General features: G+C 52.4%; 1 protein-coding gene across 2 annotated transcripts in view; it reads left to right on the top strand.

The window, feature by feature from the left end:
* The window catches only part of CAPZB (capping actin protein of muscle Z-line subunit beta), a 116913-nt gene extending 99342 nt beyond the window's left edge, over window positions 1–17571 (top strand). Inside the window, exons 7-10 of one of the 2 annotated variants that reach the window (XM_079147258.1) lie at window positions 12604–12669; window positions 13336–13412; window positions 14602–14714; window positions 17073–17571. In XM_079147258.1, coding sequence (XP_079003384.1) covers window positions 12604–12669; window positions 13336–13412; window positions 14602–14704 — 246 coding nt within the window. In that variant the 3' untranslated portion in view covers window positions 14705–14714; window positions 17073–17571. The remainder of the gene's footprint in view (window positions 1–12603; window positions 12670–13335; window positions 13413–14601; window positions 14715–17072) is intronic. The other variant, XM_079147259.1, reaches the window with a different exon arrangement.
* Window positions 17572–22186: the final 4615 nt, after the last annotated feature.

Below are 22186 nucleotides of genomic sequence, written 5' to 3'. Positions count from 1 at the left end.
TCTGTATGAATTGCCCAGCTGGCTCAAACTTAGCATTCCAAGTTGCTGGAAATATAGGCACATACTACTATGCCTGGATGATAGCTCTTATTTTTTCCCTTATTTTTTATTGGTGCATTATAATTGCACATAATGGTGTGACATATAATTTGTTACATACTCATACATGTTTGCAATATAGCAATATAATTTGGCCACTCTCATTCCTCAATAAACCACCTGCTCCCTCCCCTTCTCTCTTCCCCTGGTTCCCTTCTTCTATTGGTCTCCCTTCGATCTTTATGAAATTTCCCTCCACCCCCACACCTTTCTTTTCTTTTCCTCTCTAACTTCCACATATGAGAAAGAACATAATGACCCTTGACCTTCCGAATTTGGCTTATTTCACTTAATATTCTCTAGTTCCATCCATTTGCAAAGTGACATAATTTCATTCTTCTTTATGGCTGAATAAAACTTACTGTGTATATGTATCACATTTTATTTATCCATTGACGGACACCTAGTCTGGTTCCATAATTTGGCTGTTGTGACTTGTGCTGCTGTAAACCTGTAGTATGATGACTGTCACTCTTCAGGATAGATACCAAAGTCATATGGCTGGGTCATAGGGTGGTTCCATGCCTAGGCTTTTGAGGAGCTACCATGCTGATTTCCATAGTGGTTGTACTAATTTACAGTCCCCCCTTTTTCTCCACATCCTCTCCAGCATTCATTACTGTTTGTATTAAAAAAAAAAAAAAAAAAAAAAAACTTTTTTAATAAATTTACTGACTACATTGTTGTTTTTCATTTCCTCCTCATGGAATATTTTGCTGAGAATGTTCTATAGTATAGGCTTCCTATTTATAAATTCTTTTAACTTTTGTTTATCATGGAAGGATTTTATTTCGTCTTCAAATCTGAAGGTTAGTTTTGCTGGGTATAGGATTCTTGGTTGGCAACCAAGTTCTTTCAGAGCTTGAAATATATTGTTCCAGGACCTTCTAACTTTTAGGGTCTGGGCTGAGAAATCTGCTGCTATCCGTATTGTTTTCCCCCTATATGTAATCTGATGCTTATCTCTCACAGCTTTCAAAATCCTATCTTTATTTTGTATGTTAGGCATTTTCATTATAATGTGCCTTGGTGTGGATCTGTTTAATTTTGTGCATTTGGTGTTCTGTAAGCCTCTTGTATTTGATTTTCCATTTCATTCTTCAGGTTTGGGAAATTTTCTGATATTATTTCATTGAATACGTTGTTCATTCCCTTGGTTTGTATCTCTGTGCCTTCCTCAATCCCGATAATTCTTATATTTGGTCTTTTCATGATTTCCCATAGTTCTTGGAGGTTTCTTTCATGATTTCTTACCATCTTCTCTGTTTGGGCAACTTTATTTTCAAGATTGAATATTTTGTCTTCATTGTCTGAGGTTCTGTCTTCCAGGTGATGCTGTCGTTGATGCTTTCCATTGAGTGTTTTATTTGGTTTATTGTTTCCTTCATTTCAAGGATTTCTGTTCTTTTTTTTTTTTTTTTTTTAGAAATCTCTACCTCTTTGTTGAAATGATCTTTTGCTTCCTGCAGTTGCTTTTTCCGTTGCTTGTTGGAGTGATCATTAGCTCTCTTATCTCATCCTTTACTTCACAGATCATTTTAATTATGTATATTCTGAACTCCTTTTCTGGCATTTCTTCTACCATGCTGTCACTGGATTCTATTAATATAGAATCTAGGTTTGTTTGGAACATTTCCCTTCCTTGTTTTTTCATGTTGTTCACGTATCTTCCCAACTAGCAGTGCAGATCTGGGGTGTTGAAGTTTCCCCCCTGTAGGCTTATAGTGACCCTACAGGTTTCTAAAACCTCTTCTTTAAGAGGGAGATCAATATTAGCAGCACCCAGTACAGACAATATGCAGCCCTAAACCAAATAGCCCCTATGAAGATGTTAACAATATTGTCATAATAGAGAGGAACAGTTCAGTTATTATCTACAATATAATGAATAGATTTGCAATAAGGTCTGCAGTTTCTAATGGAGGACAAAGAGGATGGGGAGGGTTATAGGATGTAACTGTTAATGTTATAAGAAAAGAGCATATAGAAGTTCTAGATCGTAGACAGAATGAAAGTATAATCAAAATAAGTTGGTTGTTAGCATGAAAAAAGGAAGAAAGAGATTCTGAGGAAACAGATAAACAAAAGGAAAATAGAGCAAGAAAAATAAAGAAATAAAAACTTAAAATTTTTCAAAAAGGAGAAAAAAAACTTACACTATAACAGTCATAGTATTCAAACCTCCCAGTCTTCAGTAGGCTGATGTATGAGAGGTACCTGACAGTGAGCTGCCAGTCTCCAGTAGGCATCTCAGGATGGGATTTGCCCCACTTAAAGATGGGAATTTCTGCTTCTAGGATAATCCAAGATGGCTGCACTGGCTTCCAAATGTGTTGGCAAATGGGGAGCTGCAGCTTGGACGTGGGTGTGGTCAGTCCAGGGGTCCTGGAGGTGGGGCATGGTCAGTTGAGCCGGGGATCCTGAAGGCAGGGTGCAGTCGGTGGGGCCAGGGTTCCTGCAGGTCCTGGCTGTTGTCTCAAAACGGTGGCAGCCATGTGTAGCCAATCTTGCAGGTACTGTGACAGTGGACTTCCAGGAAACAGCAGGCAACTGGCGATTCGCTGGTGGTCTGCAGTCGGTCTGCGGGCTACTGGTGGACCATCACTAGGTGGACCTTGGGCAGTGGGTGATGAGTAGGTGAAAGGCAGGTGATGGGCAGGCAAGAGGCAGGCAAACAGGCAAATGGCGGATGATAGGCGCCAGTGAGCAATCTTCATTTCACTGTCCACATCCCCATAGGTCCTAAGATATGTATTCCACAGAGATTACAAATAGAAGGTAAAACTGAAAGGATGAAAGAATTAGAAGAAAACCGGCCAGCATTTTCATCCTGGGTGAAGACATCTGTAGATATGACACCAAGGTCTTGGCCTTCAAGGTGGTTTAACTTATATAAATTTATTGAAACATAAATGTACAATGAAGTGCACATATTTAAAGTGTGCGCCTTGATTTGTCTTGACATGTTCACATCTGTGAATCCATCCTACAATTAATTTATGTCCCTATGACTTTTCCTCTTGCCCCTCTGCAATTACTCCCTCCCTGGGTATAAGCATATAGCAGAGTGCACAGATAATTGTACAGCTGCATTAATCATCACCAACTCAGTACATCCATGCAAAGTAAACCCAGATGAATAATGACTGTCACCACCCCAAAAGCTTCCATGGTGTCTCGTTCCAGTCACCCCCTCTCCCACCCTCTGTAAACATTCTCCTGACCTTTTAACAGTGCAGTTGTACTTACATAACTTTATAAAGGAATTTTTTCCATCCTCTACTCAACATGTTTATGAACATCATTGTGAAAAGCTGTAGATCATTCATTTCTCTTTGTTGTAGACATTGCGTTGTGGGAACATAGCACAATTGACTACTCTACTCCTTTATAGGTGGTGGGCATTGGGACAGTTTCCAGTTTGGGATATTTCCAATAGTGCCATGTACAGTCCAGTGCACACCATTCAGTGAGCATATTTCTGTTGCTTGTATAACTACTAGTGAGCTTGCTGGGTCATACCCCCGTACTCATAAGTTCAACATACGAGAAGTATTACTACATGGCATTCCACAGGGTTTATTATTTGTGTACTCGGGGGCTACTCAGCCATTGAGCTACATTCCCAGCCCTGTTTTGTATTTTATTTAGAGACAAGGTCTCACTGAGTTGCTTAGCACTCTGCTTTTGCTGAGGCTGGCTTTGAACTCACAATCTTCCTGCCTCAGCCTCCTGAGCCGCTGGGATTACAGGCATGTGTCACCGTGCCCAGCTGTTGTTTATATTCTTGATGGCTGCTGTTCTGACTGCTGTGAGGTGAAATCTCAGTGTGGTTTTGATCTGCGTTTCCCTAATTGCTAAGGATGTTGAACATTTTTTTATATATTCTTTGGCCATTTGTGTTTCTTCTTTGCAAAAGTGTCTGTTTGGTTCATTTGCCCGTGGATTCCTTGGTCGGGGTTTTTTGCTGTTAAATTTTTTGAGTTTTGTATATATTCTGGATATTAATTCTGTCAGAAGAGTAACTCACAAAGATTTTCTCCCATTCTGTAGCTTTATTTCCTTTGCTGTGCAGAAGCTTTTAAATTTGATGTCAACCCATTTATTAACTATTGGCATTATGTCCTGAACTTTAGGGGTCCTGCTGAGAAAGTCATTGCCTGTGCCTCTATGCTGGAGTACTGGCCCTACATTTTCTTCTAGGAGTCATGGAGTTTCTGGTCTGATTCCGGGGTCTTTGATCAGTTTTGAGTTGATTTTTGTGCAGGGCGAGGGATAAGGGTCTATGTCGTCATTCTACATGTGGATAACCAGTTGTCCCAGCACCATTTGTTAAGAGGCTGTCTCTTCTCCAATGAATGTTTCTGGCACCTTTGTCAAGGATCAGATGACTCTGTATGTGTGGGTTTGTCTCTGTGTCTTCTATTCCATTCCATTGGTCTGTGTGTCTGTTTTATGCAGTACCATGCAGTTTTTGTGACTGTAGCTCTTTAGTATAATTTGAATTCAGGTATTATGATGCCTCCAGTGTTGCTTTTTTGACTGAGAATTGCTTGGCTATTCTGCATCTTTTATTCTTCCAAATTAATTTTAGGGCCGTTTTTCCTAGTTCTGTGAAGAGTGTCATTGGTATTTTGATGGGGATTGTACCTAATCTGTATATTGCTTTTGGTAGTATGGCCATTTTAACAGTATTAATTTTGCCTATTCATGAACTTGGGAGGTCTTATCATCTTCTTGTACCTTCTTCAGTTTTCTTTCTTCAGTGTTCTGTAGTTTCCATTATAGAGGTCTTCCACTTCCTTGTTAATAGATTTATTCCTGGGTTTTGTTTGTTTTTGTGTTTGGGGTTATCATGATGAGATTGTTTTCGTGATTTCTTTCTCAGCAGATCTGTTATAGGTATACGATCATTGGTGTGTTGATTTTGTAACCTGCTGCTTTGCTGAATGTGCTTATTAGCTCTCGCAGCATTTTGGTGTTTTTGGATCTTCTAGGTATAGGATCATAGCATCTGCAAACAGTGGTGATTTGACTTGTACCTTTCCTGTTTTTATCCCTTTTATTTCCTTCTCTTGTCCGATTGCTCTGGCTAGAATTTCTTGTACCATACTAAATAAATAGGAGTGGTGAGAGTGGACATTCTTATCTTGTTACAGGTTTTAGAGGAAATGCTTCTGATTTTTCCCCATTTGCCTTGATGTTGACTTTGGGTTACAGCTCTTATGAGGTTTCTTCTGTACCTAGTTTCTTCAGTGTTTCAGTCATAAATGGGTGCTGAATTTTTTTGAAGGCTTTCTCTGCGTTTATCAAGGTGATTTTTGTCCTTAATTCTAATTATGTGATGATTTGCATTTATTAATTTGCATGTGTTAAACCATCCTTGTATCCCTGAGATAAAACCAACTCGGTCATGATACATAATCTTCTTAACATGTCGTTGAATACAATTTGCTAATATTTTATTAAAGATGTTTGCATCAAAGTTTATCAGAGATATCAGCCTGCAATTTTCTTTCCTTGATGTGTCCTTATCTGGTTTTGGTATCAGTGTGATGCCGGCTTCCCAGCTGATGACTCTTAATAGCAAAAGAATATGGCAGAAAGGGTCAGTTCAATGAATCTTTTAAGCAAATTTGTATTCCGCCAGTGGCCACAGCTTCACTGTGCATCTAAAAAGGAATGGTCGTGCCAGCAGGTGCTGGCAGGCACACCTGAGTCGCACGTGGACCTCAGACAACTTGTGGGCCTCAGGCTCTCCCATGCACCACTGTGTCAGGGTCTTTGCTATGTTAGGGAGCCAGCAGCCAGAGGGAGCATGGGGTGTCCTTGTTTGGCCTCCGGGCAAGGCTGTCCCCACCCAGTCCCAGAAGCAAGCACTAGTGTGCTCTGGGGTGGAGTCCATCTTGCTGCATGGAAACAGAGCCTCCCCTTCCAGGGGCCACTGACTGGCAAGGCCAGTAGAGCCCCCAGGGAGCTGGCCTGGGAGTGGGTGGAAAACCCTAAATCTGTATCCGGAGACTGCTTCCTGCATCACTTACCGCTCTGAGCTGTTTATAATTCCACCCGGTGTACAGTGACCTGGACAAATATTTAATCCTCAGCCTTCCTAATAGTTTAAATCAGAGCTGTCAGCCATGGCCAGCATCTGGTTCCGGCCTGCCTTGTGCAGGGGCTCCTGCCAAGCCAGGCGGGCCTAGTGAGTGCCTGTCCTCAGCACACCTTGGCGGGGCCACAGGCCTTGTTTGCATTGCCTTTCGCTCTGGGGGCTTAATGAGGAAATTCATGCTCTGTCGTCATCCTTATGGCCAATCCCACAATTCACCAGGCTGCAGGAAAGCTGGGGCTCGTTTCCAACGTAAGTAACTATAAAAGGGGGTGGGGAGCAGTGAGGTAGACAAGTCCAAGTTAATGATGCGCAGCTTCTGAGCAGGCAGGGAAACAAGAGGTGAGGGGTTTAGCCACGAGTCCCAGGTGAGCCCTGGAAAAATGTCTGCGGTTGCCTTGGATGGAGGCGAAGGGGTTCCAGGAAAGTTGAGCAGATCAGTCATTCATGGAGAACACGCGTGGTTGTGCAGGCCGTCTCTGGTTAGACTGTACGCGAGGTGGAGTTGCCCCTCCCGTTGAACAGGCGAGGAGACAGAGGCTCAGGCTGCTGAATAACTTGCCCATGATGCCTTGGCCAGTGGTGGGCAGAGAGGATTGGAACCCAGACTTGTCGGACAAAAATACACATCTGTGCTGCTTTCTGCCACGCCGCTCTCTTGGTCTCAGTCTCTGTCCCCCGTGCCTGCCATTCAGTAGTTGCTAAGTAAACACCAGTGAGCTTAGTATAGACAGGACACTGCCCTGCGGTGTCTGAGAAACCAGTTGACCCCAGGAGGTGTACTCGCTGCCGAGGGAGTGAGGAGAGGAGGGTTCGAGTTTGTTTTTTTAGGGAGTCAGCGGTGTGAGCAGATTTGCATTTTCAGGCCATGGCTCTGCCAACTGGCATGGAAGCCGAGCTGACAGGAGAAAGGTAATGGCCTGGGCTGGGCAGCCCTCAGAGGGCTGCAGGAGATGAGCCTATGGCGAGGAGGTCAGTAAAGAGGTGGGTGGCCGCTGGAGCCAGTGGTGAGACCAGGGAAGGAAGGGGTGCTGAGCGGGAGCCCCAGGATGGGAGGTGTTTGGGAGCAGAACCATCAGGGCCAAGTGACCCCCAGGGTGTGAGCGATGGGTTGGGGGGTCTTTCTTGCTCCTGTACTGTGCGGCCCTCAGTGACCAGAGTGGGCCCCTTCCTCCTCAGCAGCACCCCACACCCACCCCCAGTGTTGAGGTGGGAGGCCATGTGTTTGCCTCACCAGACCCTCAGTGCTGGGTGCAGACCTGCAAGGCCAAGCAGTGTCCCCATCCTCCAGTGTCACACCTCCTCCCCCAGCAGCAGCCTGGTCCCAGGGCCCTTGCCCGTGTGTGGCCCCAGGCACTCCCAGCCCCATCTGCAGGCGTGTGGAGGAAGGTTGCTGGTGCTTCTCCTCAGGGGTCCCTTCCCAGGGGAGTTCCAAATTGGCCTGTGCCCGCCCCTTTCTCCTTAGTTGGGTGGCTTATGGGAGCACAAGTGAATGAGCTGAAGGCTGTTGTCGGTGGTGCCTGTCACTGATGAATGGCAGCTCACTTCCCAGCCGGCCAAGACACACGGTTGTGAGCTTGTGCCCAGCCCACCCACCCACACAGTGGCCTTTGTTACCTCCTCCAGAGTCGTCTCAGGGACATCAGTCAGAAAACGAAGCAGATAAAGTGCGTTGGCAAATCCCCACAGCTGTGGGCTGCCGGGAAGGTGAGCCGCAGGCCTCGGGCAAGGTCATTAGGGCCGCGTGGAGCCCTCCTGCCAAGGTCAGAGGGCGCGTGTAAGGGAAGGTGGGCAGAAGGTGCCCCGGCAGACTGCCAGAGGCCCCAGTGGCAAGTCATGGAGCCCATGGAAAGTGTCAGGCGCCAGGTACCGACGGGTCGAGAGGAAGCTGCCCTGGGAGCTGGCTTCTCCCGTGGGACGCGGGGACTGGGAAGGAGGCAGGCTGAATCTCCAGGAGAGCCACGTCTCCCGTCTGAGGGAGGGAGGGCCTGCAGATGTGCGGCTGATATTTTTTTGAGATTCTAAAAATGTTTCGACAGACACAGGTGGGACATGCAGTCAGATGGGCGACCAGGCTGGGCGTCTGCAAGCGGAGCTCTCTTCCCGCCAGCCGGCGGCAGCCCCGACATGTCTCCGGACTGTGAAATCCAGTCATGGCACTTGTCCCTGGAGCCCAGCAGGAAAGCCCTCCGAGACTGGGGCTTGGCGCTTAAGCCAGGCAGTGAGGTGTCATAAGGGGGACAAAGCCCTTGGTCGGTGCTTCCAGCTGGAGGGTGCCCAGGGTGGCTGGGCCTGGCTCAGGGCAGGTCTGGCAGCTTGTGCTTGCCAGGGCACCGCCTTGGCAGCTCCTGTGTTCACAAGGTCGCCTGGGTGGTGACACTCGGGCACTGGGGCTTCCAAGACTGGGTGGGCGTTTGTCCAGTGACCTGGGTGGGCTGACCCAGCCTTGGGCTTCCTCCCTGCACCCTTCCCTCTCTGTGGAGGACAGGGCGGGAGTGGACGAGGCAGGGAGAGACCCTGCTTGGAATTTCTGCGCCCAGTTGTGGTTTGCTTTCAGCTCTTCCAGTAAGAGTGCAGATTAAATAGCAGAGGGGTCTCGGGGAAGGTCACAGGCTCGGGAATCATCCAGGCCAGCCTTCAGGGCCTCGCCCTGTGCTTTCCAGCTGTGACCAGGCCCAGCCGCTTCACTCCCCTGAGACGCAGGTGTACCCTGTGGACTTGGCGATGTCCACTTGGAAGGCTTTTACAGTTGCCGCACATTTTCTCCTCGGTAGGAGCAGCTGTTGCTGCCGCCACAGGTCTCCCAGAACACGTGCCCTTTTCCTACCCTGGGCACGCCTCACCTGCCTCGGGATCACCTGCTGTCTGATCACTGCCTCTGGCTTGGCGGCAGTTTGTCCCGGCCTCCAAACCAGCCTCATGCCCGCAGCACAGCTTGGTCACCAGGAGGACACCGGGGGCCAGAACGGCCTTGGGAATGGAACTTTGTTTGGACGAGCACTGAGAGCTGCCGCCCTGCCAGGCCCAGCTCTGTTTTCTGTGTGTCATTTAGTGTGAGGTGGAGGGAGACAGGCCGAGACCCTCCCCCGGCTCCATCGCAGGGCCTCAAGGCCCCATGGGAGCCGCCTCCTGCCTTGCATCGGTGGGAGACCCCGTGCCTGCTTCCCAGGGGAACAGCTGTCATTGTCCAAGCGCTTGCGCATTTCGTCCCCATCCCAGGCTCCCGGAGCAGAGGAGAGCGTCCTGTTGGGGCTCTGCAGTCTGGGCTCTGACTCCAGACTCAGCTGGAACCACCTTGTGGAACGTCTGCGAGGCCACAGCACATAAAAATGTTTTCCTTCTGGCAAACCACTTTTATAAGGATGTAATAATATAGGCATTGCAAAAATAGTTCTGTTTCTGGTGGGTCAGCACTGCCAGCATACTGACCCCGGCCAGGTGTGGAGGGGAGTCGGTGCCAGGTCCCGCACGCTGCCCTCACCTGCCCATCCCCACCAGCCTTTTTTTTTTTTTTTTTCCTTTGATTGTCCAGGGGTTTCAGCTTTTCTTTTGTCAGAAGGTCGCTCTTGACTCTGAAGCACAAAAATGGGAACCAAGAGTTTGAGTTGCTGGCATGACTTGACCTACCCTGGTGATGAGCTCCTTGCCTTGACCTTGGACTGCTGGTCCTCATTTAAAATGGGCCTTTAGGCTGGGCACAGTGGTGCAGGGCAATCGCAAGTTCAAGACCAGCCTCAGCTTCTGAATAAGGCCCTGTCTCAAAACAGAAAGGGGCCATTGTAGAACACCCCTGGGTTCAGTCCCCAGTACCCCCCCAAACACACATACAGTGGGCCCCGAGGGGCAGGGAGAGCAGGAATCTGCCCTGTGGGTAGAGCTGGGGCAGGAGGAAGGCGAAGTGCTAGGACATAGTTCACGAGGATCATTCGGAGCCACTCTGAGCAGCCTGGCCTGGGCCTAGTGGTCACTTCTGTGTGGAGGGAGAACACAGCCACCCTAGCAGGTCCAAAAAATCCTGTTAAAAAGGGGCTGGTGGAGACTGGGGCTGTGGCTCAGTGGCAGAGCACTTGCCCAGCATGTGTGAGGCACTGGGTTTGATTCTCAGCACCGCACATAAACAAGTGAATAAAATAAAGGTCTATCAACATCTAAAAATATATTTTTAAAAGGGGGGGTCAGCGGATGGAGCACCCTCCTTCCTCTGAGCATGAAACTGGGTCCTGTTCAACAGAACACCAGCCAGTTGTCCTGGCAATAGGCTTTTGCTGAGGGAGACGACCTGCAAAGGCAGGCTGGGCCAGGGGGTTAGACCTGAGGCCACCGCCATCGAGTTCCTGAGCACTCGCCCTGCTCCACTTTAGGGGTCTTTGCAGTCTTCTGGGATCACTCGCCAGAGAGCACCCAGGACAGGCCGGGACCGGCAGTGCGCGGGTGGGAAGCCCATCACCCTGCGCCCCCCTCTTCTGCGTCTGACCAGCCCTCAGCTGATGGCCATCTTGGTTCTGCAGAGGTTCAGTCTCCTAACTTGGGAAGGGCCTCGCAAGGCCACGGACTCCAGATTGTCGCTCAGTAAACTGGACCCCTCTAATAGCGTCCTGCCGCATGGCCCCCCATTTCTCCCCTCACGCCTCAGTTTGGGCTTTTTGTTTGTTTTTTGTGTACTGGGGATTGAACCCAGGGCCTTGTGCATGCGAGGCACGCACTTTACCAACTGAGCTACATCCCTAGCCCTCACACCTCGATTTTTAAGTGGATGAACTCTGAATTGTCCATGGCACTCCTAAAACCCAGTGCCTGCTGGCTGTGGTCACTACTCAGGAGGCGGATGCTGGAGGGCACAAGTTCATGGCTAGCCTGGGCAGCATAGCAACACCTCATCTGGGGCGGGGGTCAATGTCTGGATTAGTTTCTGAGCCACATCCACAGCCCTCTTTATTTTTTATTTTGAGATGGGGTCTCACTGAGTTACTGAGGCTGGCTTCAAGCGTGCAATCCTCCTGTCTCAGCCTTTCCCTGGGGTTATAGACAGGCCCTCACCCCAATCCGATGTCTTTTGGGGTAGTGGGTCAGCACTGCCTCCTCTAGCATCCCTGCTTCTCTCAGGTTACCCATCAGCCATCATTTTCAAGGACTGGTGTGGCCTGCCAGATTTATCTGACCTCTGAGGCCTGATATCAAAGTGCCCTGGTTCTTTGCCGCCCTCTGCCCAACCATCTGCTGCTTCAGCCCCTGCTTACCTGGCTCTGTTAGACCTTGCGGCCTGCAGTCACCTTCCCTGAGGAACACGGGCAGAAGCAGGTGGCACACAGTCGTGGACCTCTGAGCACACCGTCACACCCCACGCCTGTCCTGATACTCTTCTTCTTTCCGCTTCTTAATTACTTGTTTGGCTCTCAGATTTTATGCAAACCAGGCAGTGGGGCGCACCCCTATAATCCCAGCAGCTCAGGAGGCTGAGGCAGGAGGATCAAAGCCAGGTCAAAGCCGGTCTCAGCAACTTAGCAAGACCCTGTCTCAAAATATACAAAGGCTGGGATATGGCTGTCTGGTTAAGCACCTCTGAGTTTCAGTCCCTAGTGCCCCCCTTAAAAAAAAAGTTTCAACAGCAGGGTGCCCTTATCTTCAGTCTAGTGACTTTGATAAGTTGAGCATTTATGTAGTTATCCTACTCCGCACAGCGGGGGAGGTATGCAACAGGCAGATCTCCGATGAGGGAGGCTGGCCACAGGGAAAGCCCACAGTTGGTGGCCAGGTGCTCCAGTTGGGTTGGCCCATTCCTGCTCCCCACCTGCCTCCTGTCTCTCCACACTCAGTGTTGCTTACGGGGTTGAATTGACTGCCTGGACAAAGGAAGAGGAGGCGGGAGCCTGGGTGCTGGACCCAGGTCCTGCCTTCGCTGCCCATGGGGCTGTGGGCAAGTCACATCATCCTCTGCTACACTTCTGTTGACCAGGGCCTCCAGCAGATGGCATCCTGTAGCTGCCATTGCAGAGTAGTTGTGGTGTGGCCCCAAGGTTTTCCCGTGGCACCAGGTCCCAAACCTGTGGCAGGCAGCCTGTGCCCGTACCTGCTGGAGATTGTGTAAACAGGCCTGGTGCGCTTTCTGGTTGACCCTGGACGAGCCAGTGCCTGGCACAGCCGGTCCCCCTCGCCCTCCCTGCCCTGGCGTGGGAGGTATCTACTCCTCCCAAGGCAGCAAAAAATGTTCTCCTGAAATAGGGCCTCGGGGCTTTTGCTGGCTGGGCTACTGACGACCTGCGCTTCAGTCATTGTACTAGAAAAGTGGCCTTACACCTGCAGCTGGCCCCCGGTGGGGATAGTGGGCCCTTGGCGAGCCTCAGATGGGCCCGCAGCCGGATCTGCCTTCTCTGACCTGCAGGAATGTCCGTCTCTTTCAGATGGAGAAGGATGAAACTGTGAGCGACTGCTCCCCACACATAGCCAACATTGGGCGCCTGGTAGAGGTGAGTGGGCTTCCGAGCTCCGGGCTCTGTTCCCTCCTGCACAGCATGGACAGCCCCCCAGCTGGTGCCACCCCCCGCTGCTGGCAGGGCACTGCTCGTCGGTGCCCTGCCTAGGTTTTCTGAGCCTTGTGATTTGAACGCAAGCGGGACTTGGGCTCCAGGCACCTCCCCGCCTCCCCAGGAGCTCCAGGAAGTGCTTAGTCCTGTCTCCCAACTGGCTGTGAACGGAGACCTGGGCTCAGGAAGGAAACAGGCCTGGAGCACTGGCGGCCTTGGAGCAGCTTCCCTTGCGGCCTTGGCCTCCCCTGTCACCACGTTGTTTGGGGGGTTTGGGGGAAGTGCGCTCAGGTTTCACGGAATTGTTCACAGAAGTGGTGGCCAGGCGAGGGGTGGTGATGTGCTTCCAACCGACTCCCAATAATGGTCAGAGTTGGCCGCCAACCCTAGGATGGGCTTCCTCCAGGACAGGACCGAAGGGCCAGAGCACAAGTCGTAGGTGGGGTCTTGGCAGCCAGAGCCGGCTCCACGCTGGTGTGGTCGTGCGCCGCCCCCCCATGGCCACGGTGGGGACTGCAGGCTGGGCCGCTGGCAGGTGGGTGTGGGCCCCAGGCTTCCTTCCCGACTGCTGGCAGCCTGGCTTACCTCCCTCCCTCCCTCCCTCCCCAGGACATGGAAAACAAAATCAGAAGTACACTGAACGAGATCTACTTTGGGAAAACAAAGGACATCGTCAACGGGCTGAGGTAATGTGCCAAAAATTAGAAGTTTTGGAACCAAAGACACAGATTTGAGTCCTAGGTCTGCTAGTGAATAGCTGTGCCACGGGGGCCTCACCTCCCTCACCCGCTGTGCGATGGGGCAAGAGTCCCCTCCCTCTGGGATCGCAGTGCATGCTCCAGAAGGTGCTGCACCCTGGAGGTCACACTCGGCGACTCTGGGTTCCGGCCCCACCACTTTGTTTCTGGGCTCGTTTACCTTAGCAGCCTTGGTGCCCTCATCCCTGGAGCCTGGCCTCTCGGCGTCAGGCCCATCTGGAGCACGCCTGGGCCCTTGGTTGCTGCGGTCGAGGGCCTCAGTGTGGCATTTGGATAGAGCCCCTTCGGCCAGGAGAAGACCCCAGCGGCTCTGCGTGTTCTGCCGGGTCCTGAGCTGTCCCCCCCACTCACCTCACACCCTGAGTTGTGCCGTGTGGGCCAAGCAGAGGCCGCAGACTGGAGACTCTGGGTCCGTGGTGGTCTGAGCAGGAGACAGATCCAGTTGGGGGCAGAGGCAGCCACCAAGGAGGGAGCTCTGGCCTTGGAGTCAGGAGGCGGATCTTCTCCAAACCCTGTCATCCTGGGCGGCGTGACCTTCCACACACCTCTCCACCCTCGTCCAGTCCAGGAGGCAGGGTGCTGATGGGTCAGAGGGTCTGGTGATGTCTGTGCTCGATTCTGCAGCCAGCTCCAGGCGTGGCTGGAGGGGCCCGGAGGGGGCTGCGGGGCCTTGGAGCAGCCGAGGCAGGACATGGCTCTGTGGCGCCCCGCCTTGTTTATCTGGGAGACAGCTCTAAGTCATCTGCTCTACGGTTCTGAAAAGAAGAGGCGTCCCTTTGGACCCTCAGCTTGCCTTCTGGCCGTGGCAGGTGAGAGCCCAGTGGTGCTGGGGGCCGGACACCACGCTTCCTCCTGGCCGAAGGGCAGGAAGCGGTTGGGAGTCAGGCCTGTCCCCTGGGCTGCTGCCCCAACTGCACCCCACACACTGTCGCACCTGGCCAAGTTCCACCATCCCCAGACCACAGCAGGGAGTAAGAGCCGTGGCAAGCTGTGGGGAGCTGGGACGCCGCCGGGGTGACTGCGGCGGAGGCCCTCCCGGCCGGTGCCCTCGCTGCTCGCACCGCGTTCGCGTTGCCGTTGCTCTTGCTCTGCTTCACTCTCTGAACACTCTCTGTAGATCTCTTGACGCTCTCCCCGACAACCACAAGTTTAAACAGTTGCAGAGGGAGCTTTCTCAAGTGCTGACGCAGCGCCAGGTCTACATCCAGCCTGATAACTAAGCCAATCCAGGTACCCTGCCCGCAAGGCGTGAGACCCCACTAAACAGGACTCACCAACCTGCCAACACCCGCCGTCCAGCCGCTGCGCACCCGTTTAAACCACCACTAACCCCGCGTCCGCTCACGCTGGTGAGCAGCCACATTAACGTGCAGCCTCGGCCCCTTGTAACCTGCCACCTGCGGTGTGAGTGGCGTGTGCTCTGCACTCTGGGCGGAGGCCAGGTGTGGGGAGGATGTGTGGCTTGGGTTTTTGCTCCTGAAGAAACCCAGTCCAGTGACTAACAGAGGCCCTGTGTACTCTGCCCTGCCAGCCGTGGAGCAGGGCCTGTGCCCACTTCCACCCGCCTGGTGCGGTGTCTCTGGCTCTGGTGGATGCCCAGCAGTCCTCCTGTTTGCTTTCCCGGGAGTCCAGGACCAAGACAAGCCCCGTCTCAGTGGCAGATGGACCTGGAAGGGGTGGTCTCCTTTCCAGTCCCTGGGCAGGGAGTGCAGGGTAGGTCTGTGACCCCTGGCCAGCCTGGCTCCTGCTGGAGCGCCTGGGCCCCAGAGCCTGAGGGGCCTGGAGCAGCGTGGCCTCAGTCACCCTCAGTGTTGCGCTGTGGAAAGGAGAGCAATCTGTTGGTCAAGGCCAAGAGTCACAGTTGGAGCTTGTGAAAGATGCAGATGTGTGGCAGCAGCCAGCACCCAGGGAGGAGGAGGAAGAGGGAGGCTGCCCCTAGAAACAGGAGCGGTGGGCTGCAGAGCCCGCCAGGTCCAGGCTGGACATGGACAGCTTGGCCAGCAGAGGCACGGGGCCTTGCCGTGGGGCTGGGCAGGGCATGTGCGAGCCGCCCTCCTGAGGCTGAGGCCCAAAGTGGCAGCAGCTGCGGCTCAGAGCCGGGCCTCCGGATGGCCGGCTGTGCTCCAGGAAAGCCCCCTAAGTGCGCTGTGACATGCCAGTCCCTGGCCGCCTGCCAGAGGCACGGAGAGCCTGGTGGGTGGCGGGCCGACTTACTGCCCAGAGTGCTTCTCCTGCTGAGTGCTGCCTGTTTCGCAGATGACTGTCCCAGCTCTACCGCGAGGTGAAGCCCCTGCTGTATGCGCCTCCTGACTTGCCCTCTCCTGCCCGTTCCTGTGCGGGGCGGCGGGCTGGCCACAGCGCAGACCTGGTGCACTCAGCTGCTCTTTCCCAGGAGAGCCCCTGCACTGCCGCCTGGTGTCCTCGCCTGGCCCCTGAGGAAGCCCCTGGTACCAGCTGGGCTTTGGAGGCCAGGGGCCACTGGGATGGTGCCCGGCCCCCCTGGCCTGGCAGATTTCGGGGCAATAGGCAGCATCAGCCAAACGCCAGCGTTTCTCGTGGGGATTGTTTCAGTGGTGCGGTGGCTTCAGTCTTAGCGACGCCACTTCTTACCATCCCCAGGACTCAGGCTGGGGTGCTGTGGCCTCTCCAGCCCTGCTTGGGGCCTCCTCTTCTAGTGCCTCCCTTCCCACTTGGTCACAGTGGGTGGACAGGGAGCGAGGCCCTGGCTGAGCACGCCGCCCCTCTCACTCCCTCCCGCCTGTCCCCACCGCTTCTAAACCCTTACACGGTGATTAATAACTTAGTAAGTTAGTTAACTAATACGTTGGGCAAATTTGACCAAGTGATCCTGCAAGGAATTGCCAGGGAGCATTTCTCTGAGCTCAGTTTCCTTGTCTATAAATTAGGGCTCATAATGGCGAAGACTCCCCCAAGACGCTTATGAGGATTGAATGACATGCGGTGTGTGAAAAGCACTTTGTGAACTGTAAATGCCTAAAACCGTGACTGTTTCTAGCTTTGCTGGAGAGTTTCCCCGCAGATCCCGGCAGCCTCTTGGAGCCCGGGCTGAGGGATATTCTGGGCCATTTAACAGCAGCAGCGCTCCCAGCAGAGGCCGAGAAGCACCTGCTCCTTCTGTGCTGCCCTGACCGGGACCCAGCGCACAGGCAGACGCCGGTTCCGGAGCCTGGTTCCTGGGGTGCTGCTGAGCCCTGCACTTGCTGGGGGAGCATCCAGCCTCCTCTGTGGGGCTGGGCTGGGGCAAGGGGAAGCTTTATAGGGGACTTCGTGGCCCAGAGTCTGCACCTCTCTGGCCCTGGCCTGAGTCCCTGCCATCGGGCCGCTGGTCTGTAGCTGAGTCTTCACATTGTGCTCGGAAGTCTCCTGGTTGCGGAGGGCGTTGCAGCCTGCGCCCAGAGGAGTGGCTAGGGTTCTGGTTGCTCTGGCCAGGTCACCCACAGGCCGGGGCAGAGATGACCTGTGGCCCTGTGCCCACCCCACTTCCTCCAAGGTGGATGCCAGCCTGGTGGCCAGAGCTCCGCATCCTCCTCCCGTGCCTTCGCTAACAGCGCCTCTCCTCCCTTGCAGGTCTGTGCAGACTTTTGCAGACAAATCAAAACAAGAAGCTCTTAAGAACGACCTGGTGGAGGCGCTGAAGAGAAAGCAGCAGTGTTAAACCTCGGCTTTGCGCTAACCGGACACGCCATGCACTCATTAGATTCCTTTCTTAGAAAACTCGTTTTCTGCTCCCTTCCTCGTCCCCTCCCGCCCCGCAGGTCACGTAACACCTTGCATCATCGACCGACCGCGCAGCGCCATCTCCCCGAGAATAAAGCCCCATAAACACCCTCCTCTGGCTCCGAGGCCTGCTTCCCACATTTTGCTCCATGTTTCCATAGAGACCGTGTGTTTTCTGTTCACCTGGGCCCCGTCTTCCTCCCCTCCCCACCCCCATTTATAGGCATAAAATACACTGTCTGTCGGCCACCCCCACCTTTTTGTTACATTGGTGTAAAAAATGTAAAACAAAAAAATTTTATGAAATAACTGTGGTGTGTGAAAGATAGAAGAAAAACTGGAAATCTGATTCCACGTGTGTTTGGGAGTTGCTTGGGGCTGGGGTCGGGGGACAGGGCCGGCTCTGGGAGGAGGGAGAGGCGGCCTCGCGGCCTGCGCAGATCTGCCCCTGTCCTGCGGAGACCACGGTGTGGGTGGGGTGACCGTCCTGCTCTTCTGGCCAGGTGCTCTTCTGTCAATTTTTACGGAATGCAAAAGGAGTTTTTTGTTTTATTTTGTTTTTTGTAAAGCTTAAACAAAAAAAAAAATCTACATCTTATACTTGAGCCTCCATACTTAAAAAAAAAAAAAAAAAAGGAAAAAAAAAAGAAAAAAAAAAAAAAAAAAAAAAAAAAATGGGACGCAGTTCACACTGTTGTTGTGTTTTCTCACGGGGGACTCTGGGGACCTGGGGACCTGGAGCCGTGGGCGCGGGCGGGAGGGGACTCCCTGGGAGCACTCTCTTGCCCCACCCTAGAGCAGCCCTCCACCCTGGGCGTGCAGTGAGGTGGAGGTTCCTGTCCCTCCCTGCTGCCAGCCTTCAGTGTCCCCTACCTTCTCGGGAACGCGGTAGCAGCAAGGCAACCAGCAAGCCCCTACTGTGTGCAGGCACCTGTGCCCACTGGGGTCGCACTGTGGAGGAAACGCCCCCTTTACAGATTCAAAGAAACGGGCTGCCAAAGTTGAGGGAACTCACCCCAAAACCCCACAGCTTTAGAACCCAGCGTCTCCCCTGCGCTGCCCCCAGGGAGGACCGGAGTCCCGTCACCTACCTTCCTGGGCTTAATGCCACTTGATCCTCCCCACTCCTCACCCGATAAACCCTAAATTGTTTTTTTTTATTTTTATTCTTTGGGTACTGGGGCTTGGACCCAGGCGCACTTCACTGAGCTACATCCCCAGCCCTTTTCTTGAGATTCGAGGTAGCGTCTGAGTTGCCCAGGCCGTGCTCGAACTGCAGCGCCACCGCCTCCCGAGTCTGGGATTACAGGTGTGCGCCACCACACCTGGCTATCAGATTCAGCTACTCTTCCACAGCAAAACAGGTGGGGGGCAGGTAACTGAGATGGTGACCATCTTTTTACTGCACGTACCCCAGAATATGTTGTATGTATACCTTGAATACACACAATACTTTTTTTTTTTTTTTTCTTTTTAAATCTCTTGGTGGCAGAGGTCAGGACCTAGAGGCCTGGGCTGGGACCCTCCAGCGAGCCATTTCCTCCTGTGTCCAGTAGGGGGCGGCAGCCTCGTGGGTTGTACTGGCAGAGTGCCTGGTACACACATCGTGCTAAATAAATGAGTTTTCTTGTTCGTTAGGTGTGCAGCCACGTGATCAGACATTTGAAACCCAGAAATTGTGACGTTTGACGGGATTGATCTTGTTCTGCCTTCTAGAGTCTTCCACAGGAGCCATGGCTGCTCGTTTCTCCATGCTAAGTCAAGCTTGTGAGATTGCAGACCCTCTCCCTGATAAAGGGTTTCTTGGGTGAGGGGTCAAAAAGCAGGGCTTGTGGCCTGGCCCAGGGCCACCTCTGCTACTTCCCGGCTGCTCCTTCCCGTACCCCTGCCTGGGCTGCCTCAGTGGCCGAGCTGTGTCCCTGGCAGGGCCCTGGAGCATTCGTAAGAAATGAAGTCTAAGAATGGCATCCAGCAGCTGGGTCTGTGGGCTGCAGGCACAGGCTCCTGGGGTTTGGCAGCAGGGGGCATGGCCCCCACCCCACGCGTCCTCCAGATATCACTTGGAGGTGGCCCTGGTGTCACTTCACACGACAGGAGAAGCCTTGTGAGGGCATGGTGGCCCCGAAGCCAGCAGCGTGCCTGGCATGGTGGTGCCCTGCACCTCCGGAGGGGGGAGGGCTCAGAGGGAGGGCCCAGGGGTCTCCACAGCTAGTCACCTCCCCTCACCACAGCAGTCCAGACAGCTCGGCCGCTGGGGCCCTTTCTGGGGTGGCTCTGGGGCCCGGGTCCCCTGCCTCAGCGCGTGCATGAAGCAGCTGCTCTGTAGCAGGCTCTGGCTCCATCCAGGGGCATGGGACCCTGGCTGCTGGCAGACTGGCAGGTGGAGAAGGCCTTGGGCACTCTGCTGCTTGGGCAGCGCTTCTTTGGTACCACCTGACCTCCATGCACCTCATGTGGTGCTCCCCAGTGCCGTCCCTCCTCCCGGAACAGCCCCGTCAGGCCAGAGGAGAGGTTCTGTCCTTCCACACATGGGAAGCCTCCCCCTCCTCCACCCTCTGTGACAATTCACAGCCACGCAGTTCCTGGGCTGCTTGCTACAGCCCCTCCCCTCCCCTTATCAGTGAGCCCTCAGTGACAGGAGGAAGGAGCATCCTGCCTAAGCACCTACTCTGGGTGGGCCCGGGCTGGGGGCAGGGGCTGGGGCCTGGCATCAAACCCTCACACAAGCCAAAGAAGCACACGGGCCTTGTCCCTCCGAACAGATGCGGGGCAGGTGGTCAGAAGAGCAGCCCCAGTTGCTCCACTCCACACAGACTTGTCCCTCACACCTGGCTGCTGTCCTCGGTGCCCAGCAGGCCCCTTGTGCCCACTTGTGAATTCCAAGAGCAACTGGCTTTTTCTCCTATTCTCTGTAACTGTTTGTCGTTTGGTGCCTGGGATGGAACCCAGGGCCTCAAACATGCTACAGGCACAATGAGCCACACCCCAGCTCCTGCCTGCTGTTAAGCTTCTGTGGCAGTCTAAAAATGCCATGAGTATGCCTGACTCTGATAAGTCGCATAGACATTATAAAAATTATAAAAATTAAATCAATCCCCAGCACTGCAAAAAAAAAAAAAAGAAAAAAAATTATATAAATTAAAGCATCCCACTTTATATTCTCAATAGAGCTCAGATCTGTAAAACCTGTGTAGGAAAACCACATTACTTAATCACATGCCGTTAAAGCTGTCAACCCCAACCAGTTAGCTACAAATATTTCGAGAACTTCATTACTGATTCTGCTTTGTTTTATGTTCTTGAGGCAGTTCTTATCCTATGTTGCCCAGGCTGACCTTGAACTCCTAGTCTCAAATGATCCTCCTGCCTTAGCCTCCTGAGTAGCTGGGACCATAGGAACAAACCACCACGCCTGGCCTTCTTACAGATTTTGCACTTCACTAGGATTTAATGAATTTATTTATTAAACAGATGGTTCTTTAGCCCAAACTAATTTGTGCTATTTTTTTTCTTGTTTTACAGTTTGATTATCATATCTCTCCTACTCTACTCAATTCCCTTTTTAAAAAGACAAAGTTCAGAAGATAAGCATCATTTTATCTGAACTCATAAATTAAGTCTCTGAGCCAGGTGTGGTGGAACATACCTGTAATCCTAGCAACTCAGGAAGCCGAGATGGGAGGATTGCCAGTTTGAGACCAGCCTGGGCAACTTAGCAAGACCCTGTCTCAGAAAACACAGAAGGGTTGGGGATGTAGGGTAGTAGTAGAACTTCCCTGGGTTCAAGCCCCAGAACCAAACAAAGGAAAGAAAGAAAAAAATACATTCTGAAATATATTTAAACGTGGTATCATATTTTAAATTGAATTTTCTATTATGTCATTTAAATTATTTCTTCATAGATGAGCACTCTCACATACTGTCTCTGCTCTTTTGTGAAACGTTCTAACCTGGAATAAGTGCTTAATAAATGCTCTGTAGAAGTCAGGCTTGATGGCACACACCTGTAATCTCAGCTATTCAGGAGGCTGAGGCAGGAGGATTGCAAGTTTGAGGCCCAGCCTGGGCAACTTAGTCTCTGTTTCAAAATAAAAAACAGAAAGGGCTGGGTGCAGTGGCGCACACCTGTAATCCCAGCAAGCTGGGCAGGAGGATTGCAAATTCAAGGTGAGCCTCAGCAATTTAGCAGGACCCTAAGCAACTCAGCAAGACCCTGTCTCAAAAATAAAAAGGGTTGGGGATGTAGCTCAGTAGTGGGGCCCCTGCGTTCAATCCCCAGTTGGGTAAACTAAATAAATACATGCTCTGCAGAAGGAGTAGACTGTATCATATGTATTTATCCCTTTGAGCTTTAAGAAGTAAATGAAACCTTTACTTCTCCCTAGCAACTAATTGACCACACACTTCTGCCTCCATAGCTGGTCTTCGGATCACTGAGGACTGCATCGGAGGAGAAATGTTACAGGATGTGATTATGGGCTCATTACCCTTAACTTCCCACTCAAAAGCTTTGATGGACTGTTTGATGGCATTCATTTGTTCACATTTATTGAGCATCTACTAGGTACTGGGGATACGATGGTGAACAGGGCAGACAGTCTCTGTCCAGTCTGCTGGGGTAGGGATGTGGGCACAGTGAAGGTGACTGTGTCCCCAGGGCTGTCACAGGGTTGGGGGACTGGATCAGCTGAACTGAGTCAATCCACTCTGGCAGGCACCCCTCGCCCTTCTCAGGGTTGATCGCGAAGCTGATTGGTCTGACACTTTCTCATCGGGGCTTAGCACCTGGCTGTTTTCCCAGGAACCTCTGAGGTCCCACCATTCAGCCCCAATGAAAACCAAGAAGTCCCACCAAGAAGGGCAGAGAGGGGGTGAGCTGTGGCCTTCACCCCTTCCTGGAGAACCAGAGGGCTGAAGGCCATGTCGTCCTAGCTGTTTTCAAAAGCTCTCAGGTGCGACAGGTA

This window comes from Sciurus vulgaris (assembly GCF_902686455.1).
Source record: "Sciurus vulgaris genome assembly, chromosome: 1".
Lineage (NCBI taxonomy): Eukaryota > Metazoa > Chordata > Mammalia > Rodentia > Sciuridae > Sciurus > Sciurus vulgaris.
Note: the sequence above shows the minus strand (reverse complement) of the source record. Positions and strands in the feature narration are given on the sequence as shown.